The sequence below is a fragment of the Zonotrichia albicollis genome, chromosome 26 (genome assembly GCF_047830755.1).
Source record: "Zonotrichia albicollis isolate bZonAlb1 chromosome 26, bZonAlb1.hap1, whole genome shotgun sequence".
Lineage (NCBI taxonomy): Eukaryota > Metazoa > Chordata > Aves > Passeriformes > Passerellidae > Zonotrichia > Zonotrichia albicollis.
The window spans coordinates 8548145-8571903 of NC_133844.1; the positions used below are offsets into that span (position 1 = coordinate 8548145).

General features: G+C 58.7%; 2 protein-coding genes across 9 annotated transcripts; both read right to left on the bottom strand.

The window, feature by feature from the left end:
- Positions 1–256: 256 nt before the first annotated feature.
- Positions 257–6481, bottom strand: ACTG2 (actin gamma 2, smooth muscle). 3 transcript variants are annotated; one of them, XM_074559218.1, is made up of 10 exons: positions 5306–6480; positions 3814–5224; positions 2859–3028; positions 2648–2776; positions 2456–2566; positions 1781–1865; positions 1548–1709; positions 1285–1476; positions 607–788; positions 257–521 (listed from the first exon to the last, which is right to left on the bottom strand). In XM_074559218.1, the coding sequence occupies exons 3-10, from the start codon at positions 2982–2984 to the stop codon at positions 378–380; spliced, it is 1131 nt and encodes a 376-aa protein (XP_074415319.1). In that variant the 5' UTR covers positions 2985–3028; positions 3814–5224; positions 5306–6480; the 3' UTR covers positions 257–377. The 3 variants fall into 3 exon arrangements, with proteins under 3 accessions (XP_074415319.1, XP_074415316.1, XP_074415318.1); XM_074559215.1 differs by having other exon boundaries at positions 3814–6480; XM_074559217.1 differs by having other exon boundaries at positions 2859–6481.
- Positions 6482–8120: 1639 nt separating this feature from the next.
- On the bottom strand, positions 8121–23609 carry STAMBP (STAM binding protein). Of its 6 annotated transcripts, none has more exons than XM_074559229.1 (10): positions 23467–23609; positions 22153–22368; positions 17404–17479; positions 16515–16610; positions 14901–15228; positions 13287–13411; positions 11402–11539; positions 9527–9639; positions 9012–9111; positions 8121–8394 (listed from the first exon to the last, which is right to left on the bottom strand). In XM_074559229.1, the coding sequence occupies exons 2-10, from the start codon at positions 22347–22349 to the stop codon at positions 8338–8340; spliced, it is 1230 nt and encodes a 409-aa protein (XP_074415330.1). In that variant the 5' UTR covers positions 22350–22368; positions 23467–23609; the 3' UTR covers positions 8121–8337. The 6 variants fall into 6 exon arrangements, with proteins under 6 accessions (XP_074415330.1, XP_074415329.1, XP_074415327.1 ...); XM_074559228.1 differs by having other exon boundaries at positions 14901–15225; positions 22144–22368; XM_074559226.1 differs by having other exon boundaries at positions 22144–22368.
- Positions 23610–23759: the final 150 nt, after the last annotated feature.

Here is a 23759-nt window from a genome sequence, read left to right on the forward strand (position 1 = left end):
GGTCACCAACATGGGGTCGAGGGCATGATGGCAGGGTTGGGGGCACCGACATGGGGTCAAGGGCATTGCCATGGGGCTGAGGGCATTGCCATGGGGTTGAAGGCATTGCCATGGGGTTGGGATCATCAACACGGGGTTGAGGGCATTGCCATGGGGTTGGGGACACCAAGGCCACCAGCAGGACACGCCACCAAGGTGAGGTCAGGGCTCCTCCCCCCCTCATCCCCCAGCCCCCCAGCCCAGGGGTCCCAGGAAGGCTCTGAGATGGAGAAAAGGCTTTTTTAATGCGCGCTGGGCGTGGGAGGAGCAGCGGGGTCCGGGGGGAGCGGGGCCCCCCGGCCTGGGCACGGGGGGCGCCCGCGGGGCGGGGAGGGGGCTTAGAAGCATTTTCGGTGGACGATGGAGGGTCCGGCCTCGTCGTACTCAGGTTTGCTGATCCACATCTGCTGGAAGGTGGAGAGGGAGGCCAGGATGGAGCCGCCGATCCACACCGAGTACTTGCGCTCCGGCGGGGCGATGATCTGCGGGGACACCGGGTTAGCAGCGCCCCAAAACCCCAAAAAGCACCAGGGGCTTTGGGGTGCCGGCCGCTCAGCCGGGGCCTACTTTGATCTTCATGGTGCTGGGGGCCAGGGCCGTGATCTCCTTCTGCATGCGGTCGGCGATGCCCGGGTACATGGTGGTGCCGCCGGACAGGACGTTGTTGGCGTACAGGTCCTTGCGGATGTCGATGTCGCACTTCATGATGGAGTTGTAGGTGGTCTCGTGGATGCCAGCAGACTCCATGCCTGCCGTGGGAGGGGGCTGTCACCTCCCTGTCACCTCCCTGTGCCCCCCCAGGGGGCTGCCCTGGCTCTGGGTGGTGCTGAGGCCTTGGGGGAGCCCCAAAACGCCTCCATGGGGCACCAGGGGAGCTGGGGGATGGCCAGAGGGGCATTTTGTGTTTGTCTGCTGGAGGGGATGGGGGCAACCATGGCCAGGGGGGGATTGGGGTGGGGTCAGCTGTGAGGGAGGGCTGGAGGAGGGTCTGGGGGCACTGGAGGAGGGTCTGGGGGCACTGGGGGCTGGAACAAGATCTGGGGGCACTGGAGCAGGGTCTGGGGGCACTGGGGGCACTGGGACAGGGTCTGGGGGCACCGGGGGCACTGGAGCAGGGTCTGAGGGCACTGGGACAGGGTCTGGGGGCAACTGGGGGCACTGGAGCAGGGTCTGGGGGCACCGAGGGCACTGGAGCAGGGTCTGAGGGCACTGGAGCAGGGTCTGGGGGCACCGGGGCGCGCTCACCGATGAACGAGGGCTGGAACAGCGTCTCGGGGCAGCGGAAGCGCTCGTTGCCGATGGTGATCACCTGCCCGTCGGGCAGCTCGTAGCTCTTCTCCAGCGAGGAGGAGGAGGCGGCCGTGGCCATCTCGTTCTCGAAGTCCAGCGCCACGTAGCACAGCTTCTCCTTGATGTCGCGCACGATTTCCCGCTCGGCTGCGGGACAGGGAGGCTCAGCCCGGCGTCCCCGCGGTGCCACCGCCCCGTCCCCGTCCCCGCTCCCCTACCGGTGGTGACGAAGCTGTAGCCCCTCTCGGTGAGGATCTTCATGAGGTAGTCGGTGAGGTCGCGGCCGGCCAGGTCCAGGCGCATGATGGCGTGGGGCAGCGCGTAGCCCTCGTAGATGGGCACGTTGTGGGTGACGCCGTCGCCGGAGTCCAGGACGATGCCTGGGACACGGGGAGGGTGAGGAGGGGACGCTCCGGGCTGGGCCCTGTCCCCCACGGTGTCCCCAACTCACCGGTGGTGCGGCCGGAGGCGTAGAGGGAGAGCACGGCTTGGATGGCCACGTACATGGCGGGGACGTTGAAGGTTTCAAACATGATCTGGGGGGGACAGGAGAGGGGCAGGGGGTGAGGGGTGGGCAAGGGGGTCACCGGCACGGCCCAGCCCAGCCCTGTGCCTTCAGGGCATGGCATGGAGAAACACGGGGATGGTTGTGGGGCATGGAGAAACACGGGGATGGTTGTGGGGCACGGGGGAATGGGTGGATGTGGGGTTGTGGGGCATCAAGGAATGGGTGGATGTGGGGTTGTAAGGCAGAGAAGAGGACAGGGGAAACACATGGGATGTGGGAAAACGTGGGCCAAGGGGAAAATTCCCCACAGGGGGAAATGTGGGTGATGGCAGTGCACAGAGCCACGTGGGGCTGTGCACAGAGTGGGGAGCACGTGGGTCGAGGGGTGGCATGGAAATGGGGGTCACCCCATCTCACAGAGCCATGGGGACACGTGGTGGGGCAAATCCTGCAGGTCCACAAAATGCCAAGAGACCCCCAGGGCCATCAGGATTCCCACGGGATCTCTGCCCTTATCCCACACCCCACTCCCCATTCGTGCATCCCCCAAATCCCCCCAGCCCTCCCTGCAGTTTTGGAGGCTCCAGCCCCGTCCAGGGGGGATCTCCAGGGCCCCACCTGGGTCATCTTCTCCCGGTTGGCCTTGGGGTTGAGGGGAGCCTCGGTGAGCAGCGTGGGGTGCTCCTCGGGGGCCACGCGCAGCTCGTTGTAGAAGGAGTGGTGCCAGATCTGAGCGGGGCAGAGAACCGGGGGGCGTCAGCCCGAACCGAGGCAGGGCTGACCCCTCTCCCCGCCCCGCCAGGGCCTCACCTTCTCCATGTCGTCCCAGTTGGTGATGATGCCGTGCTCGATGGGGTACTTGAGCGTGAGGATGCCCCTCTTGCTCTGCGCCTCGTCGCCCACGTAGCTGTCCTTCTGCCCCATGCCCACCATGACGCCCTAACGGGACAGAGGCCTCGTTAGCCGGGCTGTGCTGCCCAGCTGGGGCTGGGGGCTCCCCCAGACCCCCCCGGGTACCCACCTGGTGCCGGGGCCGGCCCACGATGGAGGGGAAGACGGCGCGGGGAGCATCGTCCCCGGCGAAGCCGGCCTTGCAGAGCCCGGAGCCGTTGTCGCACACCAGGGCCGTGGTTTCCTCGTCGCACATGGTGGGGTGGCAGCGCTCGGTGCTGGGGGGACCTGGGGGAAAAGCTGGCCAGGGGGGAAAGGGGAGTTACACACAGGGTGGGATGGGCTCATCCCGTGCTGCTGCCACCGGGGATTTGGGCTCGGAGCTGTCGGAGTCCTCGGGGAGGGGCAGCCCCACAAATCCTCCCTGGGTGATGCTCGCTCCCCGTGGGTGCTGCTCCACGCTGCTCCTGCTGCTGCTCCGTCCTTCTGCAGCCTCTTCGCGGCCAAAATTGGTGCCAAAGCCTCCCCCAGGAGCTGCCGTGCCCGGTTGGTGCCCCCCGAAGCGGGCAGGGGGTGCCAGGTGATGCCCTCTCCTCATCGGCTTCAGCCTCAGCAGCACTTTGCTGCTCTGACCTCGCATCCGCCCCCAAAAACGGGGGGAAAACAATTGCCTTTCCCAAGGGGTGCCCCCTGTGCCAGGGGATGAGCTCCTCAATCCACAGGGAAACGGGCAAAACCTTGCGGGAGCCCAAAAAGCAAAAGAAAAAACCCCAAATCGTGGAGAGAGCAAAAGAAAAACCCTAAATCACAGAGATAGCAAAAGAAAAACTCCAAATCACGGAGGAAGCAAAAGAAAAAGCCCCAAATCACGGAGATTTCTGCCAGAGCACCACCTGCCTTGGCCTCAGCCCAGCTCTCAGCACCTCCGCCGTGGGGTCGTGCCGAGCTTGGCACCCCCTCCGTGCCAGGCAAACCCAGCTGGTGCCACCCCGGGAAGGCTGGGGCACCCCAATGAACCCCCTGAGGTGTTTCCCATGCCCTGCGAGGAGAGGAGAAGCAGGGCAGCGGGGCAGGGCAGTACTCACCACGGAGGCGAGAGCTCCTTTCCTCTGGGACCGAGCCCCGGCGCCCTGGGTATAAATACCGGCGGGCCCGAGGAACCTCAGAGGCGGATCCGCTCTAAACAAAGACCCTAAATAGGCTCAGTGATGGTGTGCCGGCCATATGGCCATATAAGGTGTTTTATTTCATTAAATTGACCTCGGGCCGGCGGTGGGACCCGGCACGGTTAATTATTGTAGGAAAATGTATGGCAGGGATGCTTGGGAGCATCAGCCCCGCCGGGATCCGTTCCTTTTATGCTGCGCTGCGATAAACAAGTGAGACTCAAGTCCTTATAAGCGACGGGCTGGGAAAGGGAGCCGGGAGCGGCTCCAGGTGCTGGGGGGCGCTGGGGGAGCGGGCTGGGGGCGGCTCGGGGGGCGCTGCCCGGGGACACCCCCGGGCCCGGCCGGGGATCGGAGCTGCCGGAGCCGCCCCGGCTCCTCCCGGCCCCGCTCCCCCACCGGCGCTCCCGGGATGCCTTTTCTCTCTCTCCGCCCCCATTTTTGGGCTTTTGCTGTCCCAAAGCCCCAAATGCTCCTCCTGAGCCAGTCCAGGGGCTGTGGGTCCAAGTGCCAAGCCCGGTTCTGATCCCTCCCGGGGATTCTGGAGGGGGATCAGGATCAGCCCGGAGCCCCCCGGGGCCACGGTGGGAGCTGTCCCCGAGCCCGCGGCCATCCCCAGCCCTGCAGAGCCCAACCAGAGGCTCCCGACTCCCGGCTGCCTTTTTAAGGACAACGGGCCCTGGGCAGAGATGGCCCCGGGTCACCCCCGAGCCAGCGAGGGCTCCGGGGAAACTGAGGCACGGCGGGCCCGGGGTGATCCCCAGCTGTGCCCGGGGCAGGGACATCCCAGCACTGGAGCTGTCACCACGGGCAGGGACACAAAATCCTGGTGTCCCCCCATGGTTCCAGAGGGAGGGAACGGGCCCTGGGTGTCACCCATTGGGACGGACAGGGCCATGGTGTGTCCCCAGCACTGCCAGCCCATTCACAGCCCCAGTGTCCCCAGGGATGGCTCTGTCCCCTCAAAGCTGTCACCTCCCATTGCAGGACAGTGTCCCCAGCACTGCCAGCCCATCCAGCACTCCCAGGGCTGGCCCTGTCCCCTCTGAGCTGTCACCCTCCAGAGCAGGACAGGGCCATGGTGTCCCCAGCACTGCCAGCCCATCCACAGCCCCAATGTCCCCAGGGATGGCTCTGTCCCCTCTGGCCTGTCACCCATGGAGCAGCACAGGGCCATGGTGTGTCCCCATCACTGCCAGCCCATTCACAGCCCCAATGTCCCCAGGGATGGCTCTGTCCCCTCTGAGCTGTCACCCAAGGGGCAGGACAGTGTCCCCATCACTGCCAGCCCATTCACAGCCCCAGTGTCCCCCAAGGATGGCTCTGTCCCCTCAAAGCTGTCACCTCCAAAAGCAGGACAGTGTCCCCAGCACTGCCAGCCCATCCACATCCCCAGGGATGGCTCTGTCACCTCTGGGCTGTCACCCAAGGGGCAGGACAGTGTCCCCAGCATTGCCAGTCCATCCAGCAATGCTGAATTCCGGAACATCCCCGAGCATCCCGGGGGGATCCCGGAGCGATCCCCGAGCCCCGGAGCGATCCCCGAGCATCCCGGGCCGGCCGCGGGCCCGGCGGCAGCGCAGCCCCGAGCGGAGCCGGGCGCAGCCTAAAAAGGAAAGGTTTGGCCCCCGCAGCCAATCCCGCGGGCCCGGGATGCTCGCAGGAACGCCCGGCATCCCCCGGAACGGGATAGGCACCGGCCCCGCTCCTTCCCAACGCCCCGGGACCGGCACCGCCCGCGGGGATGCTCGGGGCTGGAGGCTCCGGGGAACGTTCGGGGCTGGAGGCTCCGGGGATGCTGCTGGGGAACGGAAAAGGCGTGAAAAGAGAGATGTGGATGTGATCCCTGCGCTGAGGTGCAGATAAGCATCGCCCATCGCTCCCTGCCCGCAGATCCCCCAGAACCCACAGCCAATAAATCACCCCTGGGTTATGGTCGGGATGAGCTCCTCCCAAACCAATCCCAGCCCAAGTTGGGGTGGGGTTAAGGTGTGGCAGCCACAGCTGGCACAGCTGGAGAGCCAGGCTGGGCAGCAGGGCCTGCAGACTGATGTTCATTGACACAAACAGAGTGGGGATTTGGGGAGCTGGGGTGAAAAAATGGGGTGGAAATGTGAGAATTCAGGGAGCAGGGCTGGGAGCTCAGTGGCAGCAGGAACTCCCTGCTCCAAGGAAAATTTCCTATGAAGGTTCACCAGTCCCTGGTACAGCACAAAAGCAGTGAATATGCCACCAGCTGACACCTGAGAGCCACAGGGCTGTGGAGCTGGGATAAATCCCCACGGATCTGAAGGAATTGCTGCTTTGCAGGATTTTCCACTCTGTCCCCACAGTGCTGCTCCGGGGGAGCCCTCGGAGCTGTGGGAGGCACAGCACGGAATCTGTGGGATGAACACCACGGAATCTGTGGGATGAACACCACGGAATCTGCGGGATGAACACCACGGAATCTGTGGGGTGAACACCACGGAATCTGTGGGATGAACACCACGGAATCTGTGGGATGAACACCACGGAATCTGCGGGATGAACACCACGGAATCTGTGGGATGAACACCACGGAATCTGTGGGATGAACACCACGGAATCTGCGGGATGCACACCACGGAATCTGTGGATGAACACCACGGAATCTGCGGGATGAACACCACGGAATCTGCGGGATGAACACCACGGAATCTGTGGGATGAACACCACGGAATCTGTGGGAGGCACAGCACGGAATCTGTGGGATGAACACCACGGAATCTGTGGGATGAACACCACGGAATCTGTGGGATGAACACCACGGAATCTGCGGGATGCACACCACAGAATCTGTGGATGAACACCACGGAATCTGTGGGATGAACCCCACGGAATCTGTGGGAGGCACAGCACGGAATCTGTGGGATGAACACCACGGAATCTGTGGATGAACACCACGGAATCTGTGGGATGAACCCCACGGAATCTGTGGATGAACACCACGGAATCTGTGGGATGCACACCACGGAATCTGTGGGATGAACACCACGGAATCTGTGGGGTGAACACCACGGAATCTGCGGGATGAACCCCACGGAATCTGTGGGGTGAACACCACGGAATCTGTGGGATGAACACCACGGAATCTGTGGGATGCACACCACGGAATCTGCGGGATGAATCCCCACAGAAACTGTGGGATGAACACCACGGAATCTGCGGGATGAACACCACGGAATCTGTGGGATGAACACCACGGAATCTGTGGGATGAACACCACGGAATCTGTGGGATGAATCCCCACAGAAACTGTGGGATGAACACCACGGAATCTGCGGGATGAACACCACGGAATCTGTGGGATGAACACCACGGAATCTGTGGGAGGCACACCACGGAATCTGTGGGATGCACACCACGGAATCTGTGGGATGCACACCACGGAATCTGCACCCCCTCCCGGCACGGCTTCAATTAATTCGAGCTGGAAAAGCGTTCCCAGAGATGCCCTGAAGGCTCCTCCCTCCCTCCCTCCCAGCCCCGGGCCAGGCTGTTCCCAAAAGGAACCCATCCCATTATCCCATCCCATCCCATCCCATCCTGCTGGGGACAACAGCACGCCTGGAACAGCTGCCTGGCACCTTGGAATGATTCCCTCCTCCCATCTCTGCCACCCTGGAATGATTCTCTCCCCCTGGGAGCAGGGAAGTGGCCAAAGCTGCTGGAAATTCCATCTTGGAGTGGGATGGGAGTGGTAAAAGCTGTTGGAAATCCCAGCTTGGATTGGGACAGAAGTGGCCAAAGCTGCTGGAAATCCCATCCTGGAGTGGGATTGGGGTGGTCAAAGCTGCTGGAATCCCATCCTGGAGCAGTCGTGGCACCCAGACCGAGCTCCTCCACGGTAACACCAGGCCAGGTAAAGGGATGAGTGCCCAGACACCCCCAAACACATCTGGGGTGCAAATCTCAGGATTTCCAGCCCTGAGATGCTGCCAGAGGGATCCCAAAGGATGCCCTGGGCCCTCTCCCCTGCCCAGACAGACACACAGGTACCCCCAGCAGCCCTGAGCTGGTGAGGGGCTCAGAAGGGCCAGCAAGGTTTGGGTTTGAACCATGGGAAAGGTTTATCTGCTCCAGCAGCCCAGAATGGGACAGACCAGGGCAGGGTTAAAGTGGGCAAGTCCCAAAAGCACTTGGAGAGGTTTCCACACCTCAGGGCTGCAGCAGCTCCCAAAGAACCTCCCCAGGAGGCCGTGGGGTGGAGTTAAACAACTGCTTTAGTGTTGGCTTCTGTCTCTGGGCTCCCAGCTGGCCTCTGCCCATGCCTGGAGCAGGCACGGAGGGTCCAGGGGCTCCAGGGGCTCCAGGGCGGGATCACAGCATGGCGGGAAGGAATCAGCTGCTACAGGAGAGGCAGAGTCCCTGGCAGGGCCTGAGGGGAGGGGGTGGCTCCTGAGAGGGCACAGGGCAGGAGGGTCATCGGAGATCCAGCAGCACCACGTCCCTCTCCACCACGGACACGTGGCTGCACGTCTGCAAGAGAGGATGGGGGGGACAGGGGTTACTGAGGGGTTCCCAACTCCTGAAACAACCTGTGCTGACCCAGAACAGCCCCTGGACAGGAGGGGACAAGGGGGGACAAGAGGGGACAGGGGTTACTGGGGTGCTCCCAACTCCTGAAACAACCTGTGCTAACCCAGAACAGCCCCTGGACAAGGGGGGACAAGGGGGAACAGGAGGGGACAGGAGGGGACAGGGGTTACTGGGGTGTTCCCATCTCCTGAAACAACCTGTGCTGACCCAGAACAGCCCCTGGACAGGAGGGGACAGGGGGGGACAGGGGTTACTGAGGGGTTCCCAATTCCTGACACAGCCTGTGCTGACACAGAACAACCCTTGGATCCAGTTCTTGGATCATCCTAACTGCTGGCCCTGCCTGGAGGCACCCAGGGATCCTGGCAGGCCCCAGACACAAATCCCCCACCCCAAAGAGCCCTGGCCCTGCTCCTGCAGCTCTGCAGCACTTCCAGCACCTGCAGCACCTCCTCTCTGGGCACTGCAGAGCAGCCCCTGCTGCCAGGCTGAGCCTCCCAGCAGCTCTGGTGCACCCCCAGCACAGCCAGCCCTCCCCAGAGCCCCCAGGCACTCACTGTGAACAGAGGGGGGTCTTTGGGGTGTGGGTGGAAGCCCTGCTGCCTGCAGGATGAGATCTCCTCCAGGCCATGCTCTGTCAGCCTGAAAAACCCTGTCCTGCAGCAGGAACAGCAGCTTTGAAACCACAGCTTCTGCAGGCCTGGCCCATCCCATCCCATGGATCCCATCCCATGGATCCCATCCCATGGATCCCATCCTATCCCATGGATCCCATCCCATCCCATCCCATGGATCCCATCCCATCCCATCCCATCCCATGGATCCCATCCCATCCCATCCCATGGATCCCATCCCATCCCACCCCATCCCATCCCATCCCTTTCCATCCCATCCCATCCCATCCCATCCCATCCCATCCCATCCCATCCCATCCCATCCCATCCCATCCCATCCCATCCCATCCCATCCCATCCCATGGATCCCAACCCACACCCCTGGCACCCCACACCCCTCCTGGCACCCCAGACTCACTCCTGGTACCCCACACCCCCTCCTGGCACCCCAGACTCACTCCTGGTACTTGGGGGAGCACACGATGGCGATGGACTCGGGCAGCATCATCTGGTAGGAGCAGTGTGTGTGCAGGTCCACGCTGGACAGGAAGGCTGTCTGGGTGGGGTGGGTCTGCAGGGCACAGGGCACAGCCCTCAGAGGCTGGCACAGCCCTCAGAGGCTGGCACAGCCCTGGGGCAGCAGCACTGCCCTGCCCTGAGCAGCTGCTGCTCTCCAGATGGCTCAGCCTGGCCTGGCAGGGAGCCCAGCGGGCACAGCCAGGGAGGAGCCTGCAGCTGGCACAGCCCTCAGGGCTGGCAGTGTGTCTGTCTGTCCCTCCAGGACAGCAGCTGGGGTGTCCCCACACAGCCCTCAGGGCTGGCAGTGTGTCCGTCTGTCCCTCCAGGACAGCAGCTGGGGTGTCCCCACACAGCCACCAGGGCTGGCAGTGTGTCCGTCTGTCCCAGGACAGCAGCTGGGGTGTCCCCACACAGCCACCAGGGCTGGCAGTGTGTCTGTCTGTCCCTCCAGGACAGCAGCTGGGGTGTCCCCACACAGCCCTCAGGGCTGGCAGTGTGTCCGTCTGTCCCTCCAGGACAGCAGCTGGGGTGTCCCCACACAGCCACCAGGGCTGGCAGTGTGTCCGTCTGTCCCAGGACAGCAGCTGGGGTGTCCCCACACAGCCACCAGGGCTGGCAGTGTGTCTGTCTGTCCCTCCAGGACAGCAGCTGGGGTGTCCCCACACAGCCCTCGGGGCTGGCAGTGTGTCCGTCTGTCCCAGGACAGCAGCTGGGGTGTCCCCACACAGCCACCAGGGCTGGCTTAGCTGGAGGAAACGCCAGCTTTGTGTCTGAGATGGCACTTCCAGAGAATCCCAGAGTGGGCTGGGTTGGAGGGAGCTCAAAGCCCACCCAGGGCCACCCCTGCCATGGGGGGACACTGCCACTGTCCCAGGGGGCTCCAGCCTGGCCTTGGGCACTGCCAGGGTGCCAGGGGCAGCCACAGCTGCTCTGGAAACTTGTGCCAGGGCTGCCCACCCTTACAGAGATGAGTTTCTTCCCAGTGTCTCATTTAAACCTCTCCTCCTTCCTCACAGGGATGAGTTTCTTCTCATTATGTCATCTAAATCTCTCCTCCCTCCTCACAGGGAAGAGTTTCCCAAATATCTCATCTAAATATTTCCTCCTTCCTCACAAGGAAGAGTTTCTTCCCAATATCTCATCTAAACCTTTCCTTCTTCCACACAGAAAAGAGTTTCTTCCCAGTGTCTCATCTAAACATTTCCTCCCTCACCGGGAAGAGTTTCCTCCCATTATCTCATCTGAATCTTTCCTCCTTCCACACAGGGAAGAATTTCTTCCCAATATCTCATCTAAACCTTTTCCCCTTCCTCACAGAGAAGAGTTTCTTCCCAGTATCTAAACCTCTCCTCCTTCCTCACAGGGGAGAATTCCTTCTCAATATCTCATCTAAACCTGTGCTTCCTCACAGAAGAGTTTCTCCCCAATATCTCATCTAAACCTTTCCTCCTTCCTCACAGGGAAGAGTTTCCCCAATATCTCATTAAACTTTTCCTCCTTCCTCACAGGGATGAGTTTCTTCACAGTATCTCATCTAAACCTTCCTTCCTTTCTCAATGGGAAGAATTTCCCCAGTATCTCATTAAACCTTTCCTCCTCCCTCACAGGGAAATTTCTTCTCAGTACCTCATCTAAACCTTCCCTCTTTCCTTCTCAGAGGGTTTGATGCTTTAGGAAGGGACCCAAACCTTACCCAGGCCTGCATTTCCCCAGCAGAGCAGCGAACAAAGCTGTAGCAGAGGCTGCTGCCTGCTCCCTGCCATGCCCTGGTGCCCCAGCAGCCCTTGCCCTGGGTGCAGGGCACGGGGACTCACGTGGATCCAGCCCAGGGTGACGAGGCCGTGCTGGTCCTGGATGACAAAGAGCTCCTCCTCGCTCTGCGTGGCGCACGAGTCGGGGCCGCCCAGCTGCTTGGGCACGATGACGTGCGTGATGGTGAACTCGTTCCTCATCTGCAAGGCAGGGCCACCACGGGCACTGGGACACCCAGGTCACAGCCCAGCACCCTCCCGAGCCTGGGGACGAGCCCAGGGATGGTGGTTTTCTCTTTGAGTTAGGTGTTAGGAGATTTTAGGGAGCTTTTTCCACCCGAGATGGCTCAGCTACTCAGAACGGCATCAAATCAGCAGGGTGGCTTCTGAGGCAGTGTTGGAAATAGAAAAAGTTCTAATAAAAGGCAAAATAACCAAGTACTCACAGAGAAAAACTGAGCTAAGGGTAAGAGGTTTTTGCTCCTGCTAAAACACCCCACAAAAGGGATTATTTCCTTTGTTCTCTTTTTCTAGTGAATTACCCAGGCCAGACCTCTTGGCCTCTGCCCAGCTGGGCAGCCCCAAGTTTACAGTGAAGTCTCAAAGGTCTTAGGAGGTGTCTTTTTCACCAAATTGAGGAGAAAAACCTCTGGGCTTTTTGCCTTTTGAAGGAGAAAAGGGATAATTTGGTTACTCCATCAACAGAAGGCAAAGTGCTGCACATGGATGCACCCAGCACCCATCTGCAGGTGCAGCTCAGAGGAGTTGCAGGATTTTTCCAAAGGAGTTGCAGGATTTTTCCAAAGGAGTTTCAGGATTTTTCCAAAGGAGTTTCAGGATTTTTCCAAAGGAGTTTCAGGATTTTTCCACAGGAGTTTCAGGATTTTTCCAAAGGAGTTCCAGGATTTTTCCAAAGGAGTTTCAGGATTTTTCCAAAGGAGTTGCAGGATTTTTCCAAAGGAGTTTCAGGATTTTTCCAAAGGAGTTTCAGGATTTTTCCCGAAGGAACTGCAGGGTTTTTTCCCCATTTCATTCTCCCTGCTGTGCAGCAGAGCACCCCCAGGAGCTCAGAGGAGCCCTGGACACCCCCAGAGCCAGCTCTGCAACCAAAGGGGACAAAGCCTCATCCCTGAAGCATCCCCAGGCTCTGCAAGCAGCTGGGCTGCAGGAAGTTGCTCCATCAAACCATTTCATTCCAAAGCAAACTTCTGGGAGTGGCTCAGGGCAGAGCTGCCAAAAGCTGGGGGGAACAAAGCCTGAGGGCCAGCAGCTGGGACACCCAAAGGACAAGGAATGCCACCAGGAATGCCACCAGTGGGACAGAGGAGCTGAATGGGGGCTCAGGGTGGCAAAACCTAACCCAAAAATGAGGAAAGGGAGAGGCACATCATTCCTAACACGTAATTCCTTCACATGGAGGCCTGACACCTCACTGAAGAATCCAGGACAAAAATCAGGCTGCTTAAGCACTTCCAAAGCCGTGGCACTGTGACAAACAGCCCCTTTTGGACAAGGAGTGCCACCAGTGGGACAGAAAATGTTGAATGAGGGCTCAGGGTGGCGAAACCTAACCCAAAAATGAGGAAAGGGAGAGACACATCATCCCTTAACACTGACATGGAAGCCTGACATCACACTGAAGAATCCAAAATCAAAAATCAGGCTGCTTGAGCTGTGGCACTGTGACAAACCCTTTGTGGCACTTTTGGACAGGGAGTGTCACCAGTGGGACAGAAGAGCTGAATGGGGACTCAGGGTGGCGAAACCTAACCCAAAAATGAGGAAAGGGAGAGACACATCATCCCTTAACACTGACATGGAAGCCTGACATCACACTGAAGAATCCAAAATCAAAAATCAGGCTGCTTGAGCTGTGGCACTGTGACAAACAGCCCCTGTGGCACTTTTGGGGTGCCCACGGGGCCGTTTTCGGGGGCTGTGTCCTTACCAGCTTCCCGCAGAGGATCCCACAGGTCTCCACACCCCGCGCCGTGTTGGCGTCAGCCAGCTGCAGGAACTTGTGGCACAGCTCCCTGGGGACAATGACCTGGCGGAGCACGTCCAGCCCTGCACCTGGGGAGGGCAGGAGCACAGTGAGCACCCTGAGGGGTGACACCGGGAAAACCCACCCGGGGAGGTAAATTGTGCAAATTCCTCAGGGAATGGTGTCCCTGTGCCACCCACACCTCACCCAGAGCGGGGAAGGGACACAGAGAGGGGAAGGATGGAGGTAAATTGTGGAAATTGCTCAGGGAATGGTGTCCCTGTGCCACCCACACCTCACCCAGGGCAGGGAAGGATGGAGGTAAATTGTGGAAATTGCTCAGGGAATGGTGTCCCTGTGCCACCCACACCTCACCCAGAGAGGGGAAGGATGGAGGTAAATTGTGGAAATTGCTCAGGGAATGGTGTCCCTGTGACACCCACACCTCACCCAGGGCGGGAAAGGGACACGGATCGAGGTAAATTGTGCAAATTGCTCAGGGAATGGTGTCCCTGTGACACCCACACCTCACCCAGGGCGGGGAAGGGACACAGAGAGGGGAAGGATGGAGGTAAATTGTGCAAATTGCTCAGGGAATGGTGTCCCTGTGACATCCACACCTCACCCAGAGCGGGGAAGGATGGAGGTAAATTGTGCAAATTCCTCAGGGAATGGTGTCCCTGTAACACCCACACCTCACCCAGGGTGGGAAAGGGACACGGAGAGGGGAAGGATCCTCGGGCAGGGGGTCAGAAGCAGTGTTTGGTTACTGAAAATGAAAGCACACACCCTCAGGGAGTGTTATTTCAAGCAGGACCAGTGGATGTGGCAGAATCAGTGTTTTGGAACCACGTTTAGTGGGGTTTGCTCAGGAGGAGGATTCAGGCAGGAGCTGGACCCCAATCCCCAGCAGGTTTTGGGATCAAGGAAAGGCAGAACAGGCTGGAAGAGCGGGGAGGACAACACCCAGTGACCCAGGAGAGCAGAGCCCCAGGATCAGCAGATTCCAAGAGCTTCCCAGAGAAACTGAGAAGAACCCACAGAGGCTCTCCAGAGAAACTAAGAAGAACCCACAGAGATTCTCCAGAGAAGCTGAGAAGATCCAGAGGTTCTCCAGAGAACCTGGAAGAACCCACAGAGGCTCCCCAGAGAAGCTGAAGAGCCCCCAGAGGTTCCCCAGAGAAACTGAGAAGATCCAGAGGCTCTCCAGAGAAGCTGAAGAGCCCATAGAGGTTCTCCAGAGAAGCTGAGAAGATCCAGAGGCTCTCCAGAGAAGCTGGAAGAACCCACAGAGGCTCTCCAGAGAAACTGAGAAGATCCAGAGGCTCTTCAGAGAAGTGGAAGAGCCCCCAGAGGTTCCCCAGAGAAACTGAGAAGATCCAGAGGTTGCCCAGAGAAGCTGAAGAGCCCACAGAGGTTCTCCAGAGAAGCTGGAAGAACCCACAGAGGCTCTCCAGAGAAACTGAGAAGATCCAGAGGTTGCCCAGAGAAGCTGAAGAGCCCACACAGGCTCCCCAGAGAAGCTGGCCGTGTTTGCACCGGCCCAGCAGGAGAAGGGCTGCTCCAAGAGGTACTAACTGTTCTCTGTGCTCCCCAAAGCACTGGGCTTCAGAGATCTGTCCACCACGGGAGGTTTGGAGGGCACAGTCCCCGCTGCCGGGCCCGCTGGGTGAACTGGAGAGGCCGGAACCTTTGGGGTCACATCTGTCGGGGGCTTCTCCACGCCAGGGATGAGGGGTCCATCCTCAGCCTGTGGCTCTGGCTTCCCAAACTCCTGCACGATCCTCAGGCGCTCCTTCTCCAGCTCCTGCTGCCGGATCATCTCCTCGAAGGCGTGGAACTGCTCCTGCTCTGCCTGCTGCTGCTTCATCAGGGCCACGCGGGTCTTCTCCTCCTCCAGCTGCTGCTGCAAGGCCACAGGGAGTGTGAATTACTCCTCCTGCTGCACGAGGAGCAGGGACAGGGAGGGGGGCACCAGCCCAGGGCAGACCCCCAGCCGTTCCCACGTTATTCCTAAAGGCCACCAGCAAACCAGAAAATTTCCTTGGGAAATTTTGTGCGAGGAGATTTCAGCTTGTAAGGCACAGATCCAGAGCCAGCTGCACCAAGGGCAGGAAAAACCACAGCTTTACCCTCCCTTCTCCATGGAATTACAGTCCCAGGCTGATTTCCCTCCATGCTCCAAAGTCCAGAGCCAAACTGACTGCACAGGTGACTCTGGCTGCTTTGCCCACAGATCCTGGGGTTGTGGTGGAATTTTACAACCCCTACACCTTTCCCCTTTTAAATTGAAATTTTGCACCACACTTTTCATCACGTGGTGCTTTCCTTTCATGGGGCAGAGAGAACACACCAAGCACACAGCCCAGGCTGGATGGGGATGCACAGGGAGCAGAGCCAGGGCACAGATCCTGGGGTTGTGATGGAATTTTACAACCCCTACACCCTTCCCCTTTTTAAAATTGAATTTTTGCACCACACTTTTCATCACGTGGTGCTTTCCTTTCATGGGGCAGAGAGAACACACCAAGCACACAGCTCAGGCTGGCTGAGGATGCACGGGGAGCAGAGCCAGGGCACAGATCCTGGGGTTGTGAGGGAATTAAAACCCCTCCCCTTTTAAAATTGAATTTTTGCACCACACTTTTCATCACGTGGTGCTTTACTTTTGTGAGGCAGAGAGAACAAACCAAGCACACAGCCCAGGCTGGCTGGGGATGCACGGGGAGCAGAGCCAGGGCACAGATCCTGGGGTTGTGAGGGAATTACAACCCCTTCCCCTTTTAAAACTGAATTTTTGCACCACACTTTTCATCACGTGGTGCTTTACTTTCATGGGGCAGAGAGAACACACCAAGCACACAGCCCAGGCTGGCTGAGGATGCACAGAGGGCAGAGCCAGGGCACAGATCCTGGGGTTGTGAGGGAATTAAAACCCCTCCCCTTTTTAAATTGAATTTTTGCACCACATTCCTCATCACGTGGTGCTTTACTTTTGTGAGGCAGAGAGAACACACCAAGCACACAGCCCAGGCTGGCTGGGGATGCACGGGGAGCAGAGCCAGGGCCACCACCTGGGACAGAGGCACCTGCAGTGACATTGGGGCCACCCAGCCTGGACATTGGCCCCAGGGAGCCCTGCAAGGCTGAGGGGCTGCAGGGGGCAGAGCTGCAGCCTGTGCTGTCACTCACCTCCTGCTCCTTGTACTTAGCATAGTCCTGGGCGTACCTCTTTAGCAGCTCCTCCTTCAGCTCCTCGGCCTTGGGAAAGGCCACTTCCTTCAGTTGCTGCGGGAGGAAACTCAGCATCAGCCCGGGGCAGCCCCACGGTGAGGGGGAACAAACCCTGAGCAGCTGGGGAGCCCAAAAAGCAGCACCAGGATCACTGGGGCAGTGCTGGGTGCTGTCCTTTCCTCTTGTGTCAGCAGCCTCTGGGGGCTGGGAGGGATCCCCAAGGATTCCCTTGGAGCAAGGAAAGCCACCAGCCAGCACTCATGGTGTTTGAAAAGCAGGGAGTGGAACAGGGAAGGAAGGACACCCCAGCTGGACACCACCCAGTGTAACGGGGTGAGAACCCCCAAAGTGTAACTCTGGAGTTGTTCAGGTTGGAAACACCTCCAGATCACTGAGCCCAACCATTCCCCCAGCTGTCCACCACTAATCCATGGCCCCAGGTGCCTTGGGACACCTCCAGGGATGGTGGAAGCCATTGCCAGGACTGGACAATGCTTTTGGGGGGGAAATTCTCCCAATATCCAACTTAAACCTCTCCTGGTGCAACACGAGGCTGTTTCCCCTTATCCTGTCCCTGTTCCCCGGGAGCAGAGCCTGACCAGGAGCTGTGCAGAGCCAAAGGTCCCCCCAGATCCCCCTTTTCCCCCTCTGAGCCCCTCCCAGCCCCCTCAGCTCCATCTCTGGGCACGCTCCAGCCCCACAATGGATCCCACGGAGTGAGGGGCCCAGAACTGAACTGCCGAGGGCTCAGCATGGCCTGGCCAAGCCAAGGCTCCTCCATTTGTGAGGATCACTGACCCAGAGGCAGGGAAGGCCCAGGGATGACCCTGACCACGGCCCCACTCACTTTGACCGTCTCCCTCTTCTCAGGGATGACGGCGCTTTTGTAATCGCGGTGCTGCGGCAGCTTCTCGATGAAGAGCCTGGAAAGGGGACAGAACCCGCGGGTCAGGACGCCCTGGGGGGCTCTGGGGGACCCCTGTGCTCCCTCGGGCTGGCTGCAGGAAGGCTCCATCCCACAGCAGCCCCTGGAGCCCTGCATGGCACCCAGAGCTCATCAGCCCCACGGGAGAGCCCACACAGGCTCTGCCTGCAGCTGGACAACATTTCTGTGGGGAAAGGAACCATCAATACATTTCTGTGGGGAAGGGAACCATCAACACATTTCTGTGGGGAAGGGAACCATCAATACATCTCCTTGGAAGGGAACCATCAACACATTTCTGTGGGGAAGGGAACCATCAATACATTTCTGTGGGGAAGGAACCATCAATACATTTCTGTTGGGGAAGGGAACCATCAATACATTTCTGTTGGAAAGGAACCATCAATACATTTCTGTTGGGAAGGGAACCATCAATACATTTCTGTGGGGAAGGGAACCATCAATACATTTCTGTGGGGAAGGGAACCATTAATACATTTCTGTGGGGAAGGGAACCATCAATACATTTCTGTGGGGAAGGGAACCATCAATAATTTCTGTGGGGAAGGGAACCATCAATACATTTCTGTGGGGAAGGGAACCATCAATAATTTCTGTGGGGAAGGGAACCATCAATACATCTCCTTGGAAAGGAACCATCAATACATTTCTGTGGGGAAGGGAACCATCAATACATTTCTGTGGGGAAGGAACCATCAATACATTTCTGTGGGGAAGGGAACCATCAACACATTTCTGTTGGGAAGGGAACCATCAACACATTTCTGTGGGGAAGGGAACCATCAATGCATTTCTATTTGGAAGGGAACCATCAATACATTTCTGTGGGGAAGGGAACCATCAATACATTTCTGTGGGGAAGGGAACCATCAACACATTTCTGTGGGGAAGGGAACCATCAATACATTTCTGTGGGGAAGGGAACCATCAATACATCTCCTTGGAAAGGAACCATCAATACATTTCTGTGGGGAAGGGAACCATCAATACATTTCTGTGGGGAAGGGAACCATCAATACATTTCTGTGGGGAAGGGAACCATCAATACATCTCCTTGGAAAGGAACCATCAATACATTTCTGTGGGGAAGGGAACCATCAATACATTTCTGTTGGGAAGGGAACCATCAACACATTTCTGTGGGGAAGGGAACCATCAATACATTTCTGTGGGGAAGGGAACCATCAATACAATTCTGTTGGGAAGGGAACCATTAATAAATACTTTTTTTTGGAAGGGAATCATCAATAACCTGCTGTGAGCACCAAGGGTGCCTCAGGGAGGAGCTCCCACACCTGGCAGTGTCCCTGGATCCCACCTGGGCTGACTCAGAGCTCTCTGTCCTTCAGCAAGGAGGGGAAATCAGCTCAGACCCTGCCAGGGAGAACCTCAGGGGAGCAAAAAGCAAATCCCCAACAGCCCCAGCTGCTGCTGCAGGAGCCTTTGGAGCCTGGGATCCCCAGGGATTCCAGGGAAAATTCTGGGCTGGCTCTGGGAGGGAAATAAAAACTGAGCTCAGCATCCTCCCACACTCAGCTCCCCCTGTGCCAGGGTGATCCCAGCCCTGTCCAGGGGCATTTCCAGGGATCCAGGGGCTCCCTGCTCTTCTCCCAGGGAAAGAATTTAATTTTAAAATCCAATTTAAAGCTCTGCTCTTCCTCTGTGTTACCCTGGGAAAAGGGAGGGGAAAAGGGAGGGAAAAGGGAGGGAAAAAGGGAGGGAAAAGGGAGGGGAAAAGGGAGGGGAAAAGGGAGGGAAAAAGGGAGGGAAAAAGGGAGGAAAAAGGGAGGAAAAAGGGAGGAAAAAGGGAGGAAAAAGGAAGGAAAAAGGAGGGGAAAAAGGAGGGAAAAGGGAGGGAAAAAAGGAGGGAAAAAGGGAGGAAAAAGGGAGGGGAAAAAGGGAGGGAAACAGGAAGGAGGGAAACAGGAAGGAGGGAAACAGGAAGGAGGGAAACAGGAAGGAGGGAAACAGGAAGGAGGGAAAAGGGAAAAAAAGGAAAAAGGGTAAAAGGAAAAAGGGGAGAAGGGAAAAAAGAAAAAAGGGAAAAGGGAAAAAGGGAAAAAGGGAAAAAGGGAAAAAGGGAAAAAGGGAAAAAAGGAAAAAGGGGAAAAGGGAAAAAAGGAAAAGGGAAAAAGGGAATAGACAGCGCCACAGAGAGCAGAACAAACCCAGCAAAGCCAAGCAGGGAGCACTGAGGAGCCACAGAAGCCCTGCCAGCACTGTGTGTGTGCAGCAAACAAAGCCAGCTGCCCCAAACCCCGGCACTCTGTGCCCCCCTGGATGCCCCTGGCCAGGCTGCAGCAGCAGCAGCAGGGCCAGGGCACAGCTGGAGCCCTGCAGAGGCCGTGGCTGCCCCCCAGAACCCCAAACCCAGCTGGGTGTGGGGCTGGGGAGACGCAGCAGCGCCCCGAGCCCTGCCAGCAGCACAGCATCCAATGGAAGGGATTAATTAAAGGGATTAATTAGGCAGGATTAAGAGCAGATGCTGGCTGGGAAAAGCAGCAGAGCCAGCTGGGTTTGCACAAGCCAGGAAGGAGGAGGAGGAGGAGAGGAGGGCTGGAACAGCTCCGGGCTGCCATGGACAGCCCTGCTGCCTCCTCCTGCTCTCTGAGGAAAAACCCAAACCTAGAGCTTCAGCTGCAAGGCATGCCAGTGGCACTCAGCTCCTAGCTCTGGGCAGCAGCTCCCACTGGTCAGCATTTCAGAAATAAGGTTTCCCCTGGTGGAAAAGGCTCCCAGCCAGGCTGGAAATGGCAGCAGAATCCTCTGAAAGCAGCTGGGGACACCAGCCAGCCCCTCTGGCTGCTGCAGTGACCCAGCCTGCAGCTCCTTTGTTTAGTTAAACGTTTCTCCTGCTGTCTCAGGGGCCTGGAGCCTGCCAAGGCTCTGCTGGGAACCTTTCCCAAAGGTTTTACACTGCCCAGCTCCCTGAGCAGCCTCCTGGCCTCGCCACCATGCCCATAAAAGCTCAGCGAGGGCGAGGCAGGGAGCAAAGCTAATCACACAAAAATGTGCTGGGTGTGAGGGGCAGCAGCCCTGCACGGGGGGCAGGCAGGGAAGGTGCCCACGGAGATGCCAACCCTGTCTGGGCACAGGGGGCACAGCACAGAGCACAGCTGGGCAAAGCAGGAGGGGCAGATTTGGGGAAAGCCCTACAGGAACAGCACACTGCAATGTTGGGATCAGAGATTTTATCCTTTTAAACACCCACAGCTATGCTTCAGGGGCAGGGAGTTCCTCCTTTGGGATCAGGGACTATCTGAGGACTTATTTCTTTTACGCCTTTTAGTTTTATTTATTTTTACATCTAAGGGAGCAGAACACCCCAAAGCCCTCAGGGAGCAGGGTACCCAAAAGTCCTGAGGAACAGATCCCTGAGGGGCAGACCCCAGAGCCATGGGGCACCCCCACCTCCCTGAACCCTCACAACCACCCCAGACCCCTGAGGGGCAGAACACCCCAATCCTCTGAGGGGCAGACCCCAGACCTGTGGGTCTCTCCCACCTCCCCAAGCCCTCACAACCACCCCAAACCCCTCAAGAGCAAATCCTGAGGAGCAGAGCACCCCAAACCCCTGAGGGGCAGACCCCAGACCCATGGGGCTCTCCCACCTCCCCAAGCCCTCACAACCACCCCAAAGCCCTCAGGGCAGAGCACCCCAAACCCCTCAAGAGCAAATCCTGAGGAGCAGACCCCAGACCAGTGGGGCTCTCCCAGCTCCCCAAGCCCTCACAACCACCCCAAATCCCTGACGAGCAGAACACCCCAAACCCCTCAGGGAACACAGCACCCCAAACCCCAGCCCAGTTTGGCACCTCAAACCCCTGAGGGGCAGACCCCAGACCCATAATTTTCCCCCCATTCCCCGTGCCCTCCTGGCTGTGCCCAGCTCCCCTGGCACTGTTCCTTACGTGATGTACTTGTGGTAGAGGATGAAGGCGTGCTCCAGGTTGCCCTCCTGGCAGTGCCCCCCATTCCCCGTGCCCCCTATGCCCCCCTGGCACTGTCCCTTACGTGATGTACTTGTGGTAGAGGATGAAGGCGTGCTCCAGGTTGCCCTCCTGGCAGTGCCCCCCATGCCCAGCCCCCCTGGCACTGTTCCTTACGTGATGTACTTGTGGTAGAGGATGAAGGCGTGCTCCAGGTTGCCCTCCTGGCAGTGCCCCCTATTCCCTGTGTCCCCCTGGCTGTGCCCAGCTCCCCTGGCACTGTTGCTTATGTGATGTACTTGTGGTAGAGGATGAAGGCGTGCTCCAGGCTGCCCTCCTGGCAGTGCTCCCCATTCCCTGTGCCCCCCTGGCTGTGCCCAGCTCCCCTGGCACTGTCCCTTACATGATGTACTTGTGGTAGAGGATGAAGGCGTGCTCCAGGTTGCCCTCCTGGCAGTGCCCCCCATGCCCAGCCCCCCTAGCACTGCTCCTTATGTGATGTACTTGTGGTAGAGGATGAAGGCGTGCTCCAGGTTGCCCTCCTGGCAGTGCCCCCCATGTCCCATGCCCTCCATGCCCCCCTGGCACTGTTCCTTACGTGATGTACTTGTGGTAGAGGATGAAGGCGTGCTCCAGGCTGCCCTCCTGGCAATGTACCCCATACCCATGGGTCTCCCCCCATTCCCCGTGCCCCCCTGGCACTGCTCCTTACGTGATGTACTTGTGGTAGAGGATGAAGGCGTGCTCCAGGTTGCCCTCCTGGCAGTACACCGTGGCCATGCGCAGCATCTCCACGCCCGAGCGGAAGTAGCGGCGCGGGGGCACGTCGGGGCTCACCTGCACCAGGCTGCCCGCCCGCACCAGCTGCCGCACCCGCTCCTCGGGCGCCAGGCTGGCACTGCCCGACGGGCCGGGCATGGCTGCGGGACAGCAGGGGCTGCGGAGAGAGGGACAGGGGTCAGAGTGTGGGGAGGCGTGTCACTGGCTCAGAAATCAGGGAATCGGGAATCAGGGAATCGGGGAATCACAGAAATCACTGGATCACAGAAATCACTGAATCACAGAAATCAGGGAAATCACTGGATCTCAGAAACCACTGGATTGTAAAAATCAGGGAATCATGAATCACAGAATCAGGGAAATCAGGGAATCATGGAACCAGGGAATCACAGAAATCACTGGGTCACAGAAATCAGGGAATCACGAATCAGGGAATCGGGCAATCACAGAAATCACTGGATCGCTGAAATCAGGGAATTATGAATCAGAGAATCACGGAAATCAGGGAGTCACAGAAATCACCAGGTCACAGAAACCAGGGAATCACAGAAATCACTGGGTCTCAGAAATCAGGGAATCAGGAATCACAGAACCAGGGAAATCAGGGAATCGGGGAATCACGGAAATCCCTGGATCACAGAAATCAGTGAGACACAGAAATCACTGGATCTGGGAATCAGGGAAATCACTGAATCAAGGAATCACAGAATCAGGGAACCAAGGAATCATGGGATCACAGAATCAGGGAATCACAGGGCTCCAGGATCCTCCCAAACCCATCCTGACCAAACAGGATCCTCCCAAATCCAACCTGACCCAACAGGCTCCATTCCAGATCCATCCTGACCCAACAGGCTCCATCCCAAATCCTGTCCCCACAACAGGGCAAGGGGAGCCCCAGAACGAATCCCCCTGTCCCTATCAGCCATGGCGGTTACAAATTAATTTAGGTTGGAAATTAATTTAGGATTTACTACAGGAACCTAAAGCGAAGGTTCCCACAGCCCGGGTCCCCCCACGATGGGATCCTCCATCCTAAAGTGACCATCCCACGGCCGGAACGCTCCGCGCCGGGTCCCCCTGCTCAAGGGAAGGTTCCAGCTCCCTGTCCGGCCGCCATACCGGACCCGCCGGCCGGAGCCCTCCTGCTCTCGGGGCTCCCCAGCACCGCGGCCCCTCACGCCGCCCCCGGTGCCAGCGGGACCCCGAGCAGCGGCCGGGCCCTCCCGTCCCGCAGGGCCCTCCCGGCCCTGACCTGGCGCGGGCGGCCGCCGTTCCCCCTCAGCACTTCCGGGTTCTTCCCCACCTGCCGCAGCCTCGCTCTCGGCAGCCAATCAGAAGCCGCCTCAACATCCGGGTATGCGGCGCACCACACCTACTTCCGCCCGGTTGCGAAGCGGCTTCCGCGCCACGTCGCGCGTGATGACGTCACAGAGATAGCTCTTAAAGGGGCACCGCCCCAGAAAAAGCCGCGCTCCCCCCAACCCAAACCCGGCCGTTCTCACCCCAAAACCGCGCCCGATCCCCCCTCACGGGAAATCACTGCTC

Excerpts from the sequence above, each read along its gene's own strand:
- ACTG2 (XM_074559217.1), bottom strand. The coding sequence starts at position 2,984 with ATGTGCGACGAGGAAACCACGGCCCTGGTGTGCGACAACGGCTCCGGG. Across the intron at positions 2,777-2,858 it reads TGGGCCGGCCCCGGCACCAG|GGCGTCATGGTGGGCATGGG; the intron begins GTGGGTACCCGG and ends CTGTCCCGTTAG. Across the intron at positions 522-606 it reads CCAGCACCATGAAGATCAAA|ATCATCGCCCCGCCGGAGCG; the intron begins GTAGGCCCCGGC and ends GTGTCCCCGCAG.
- STAMBP (XM_074559226.1), bottom strand. The coding sequence starts at position 22,349 with ATGCCCGGCCCGTCGGGCAGTGCCAGCCTGGCGCCCGAGGAGCGGGTG. Across the intron at positions 9,112-9,526 it reads TGCTCCCCCAAGTACCAGGA|GACAGGGTTTTTCAGGCTGA; the intron begins GTGAGTCTGGGG and ends TTCCTGCTGCAG. Across the intron at positions 8,395-9,011 it reads AAGACCCCCCTCTGTTCACA|ACGTGCAGCCACGTGTCCGT; the intron begins GTGAGTGCCTGG and ends CCTCTCTTGCAG.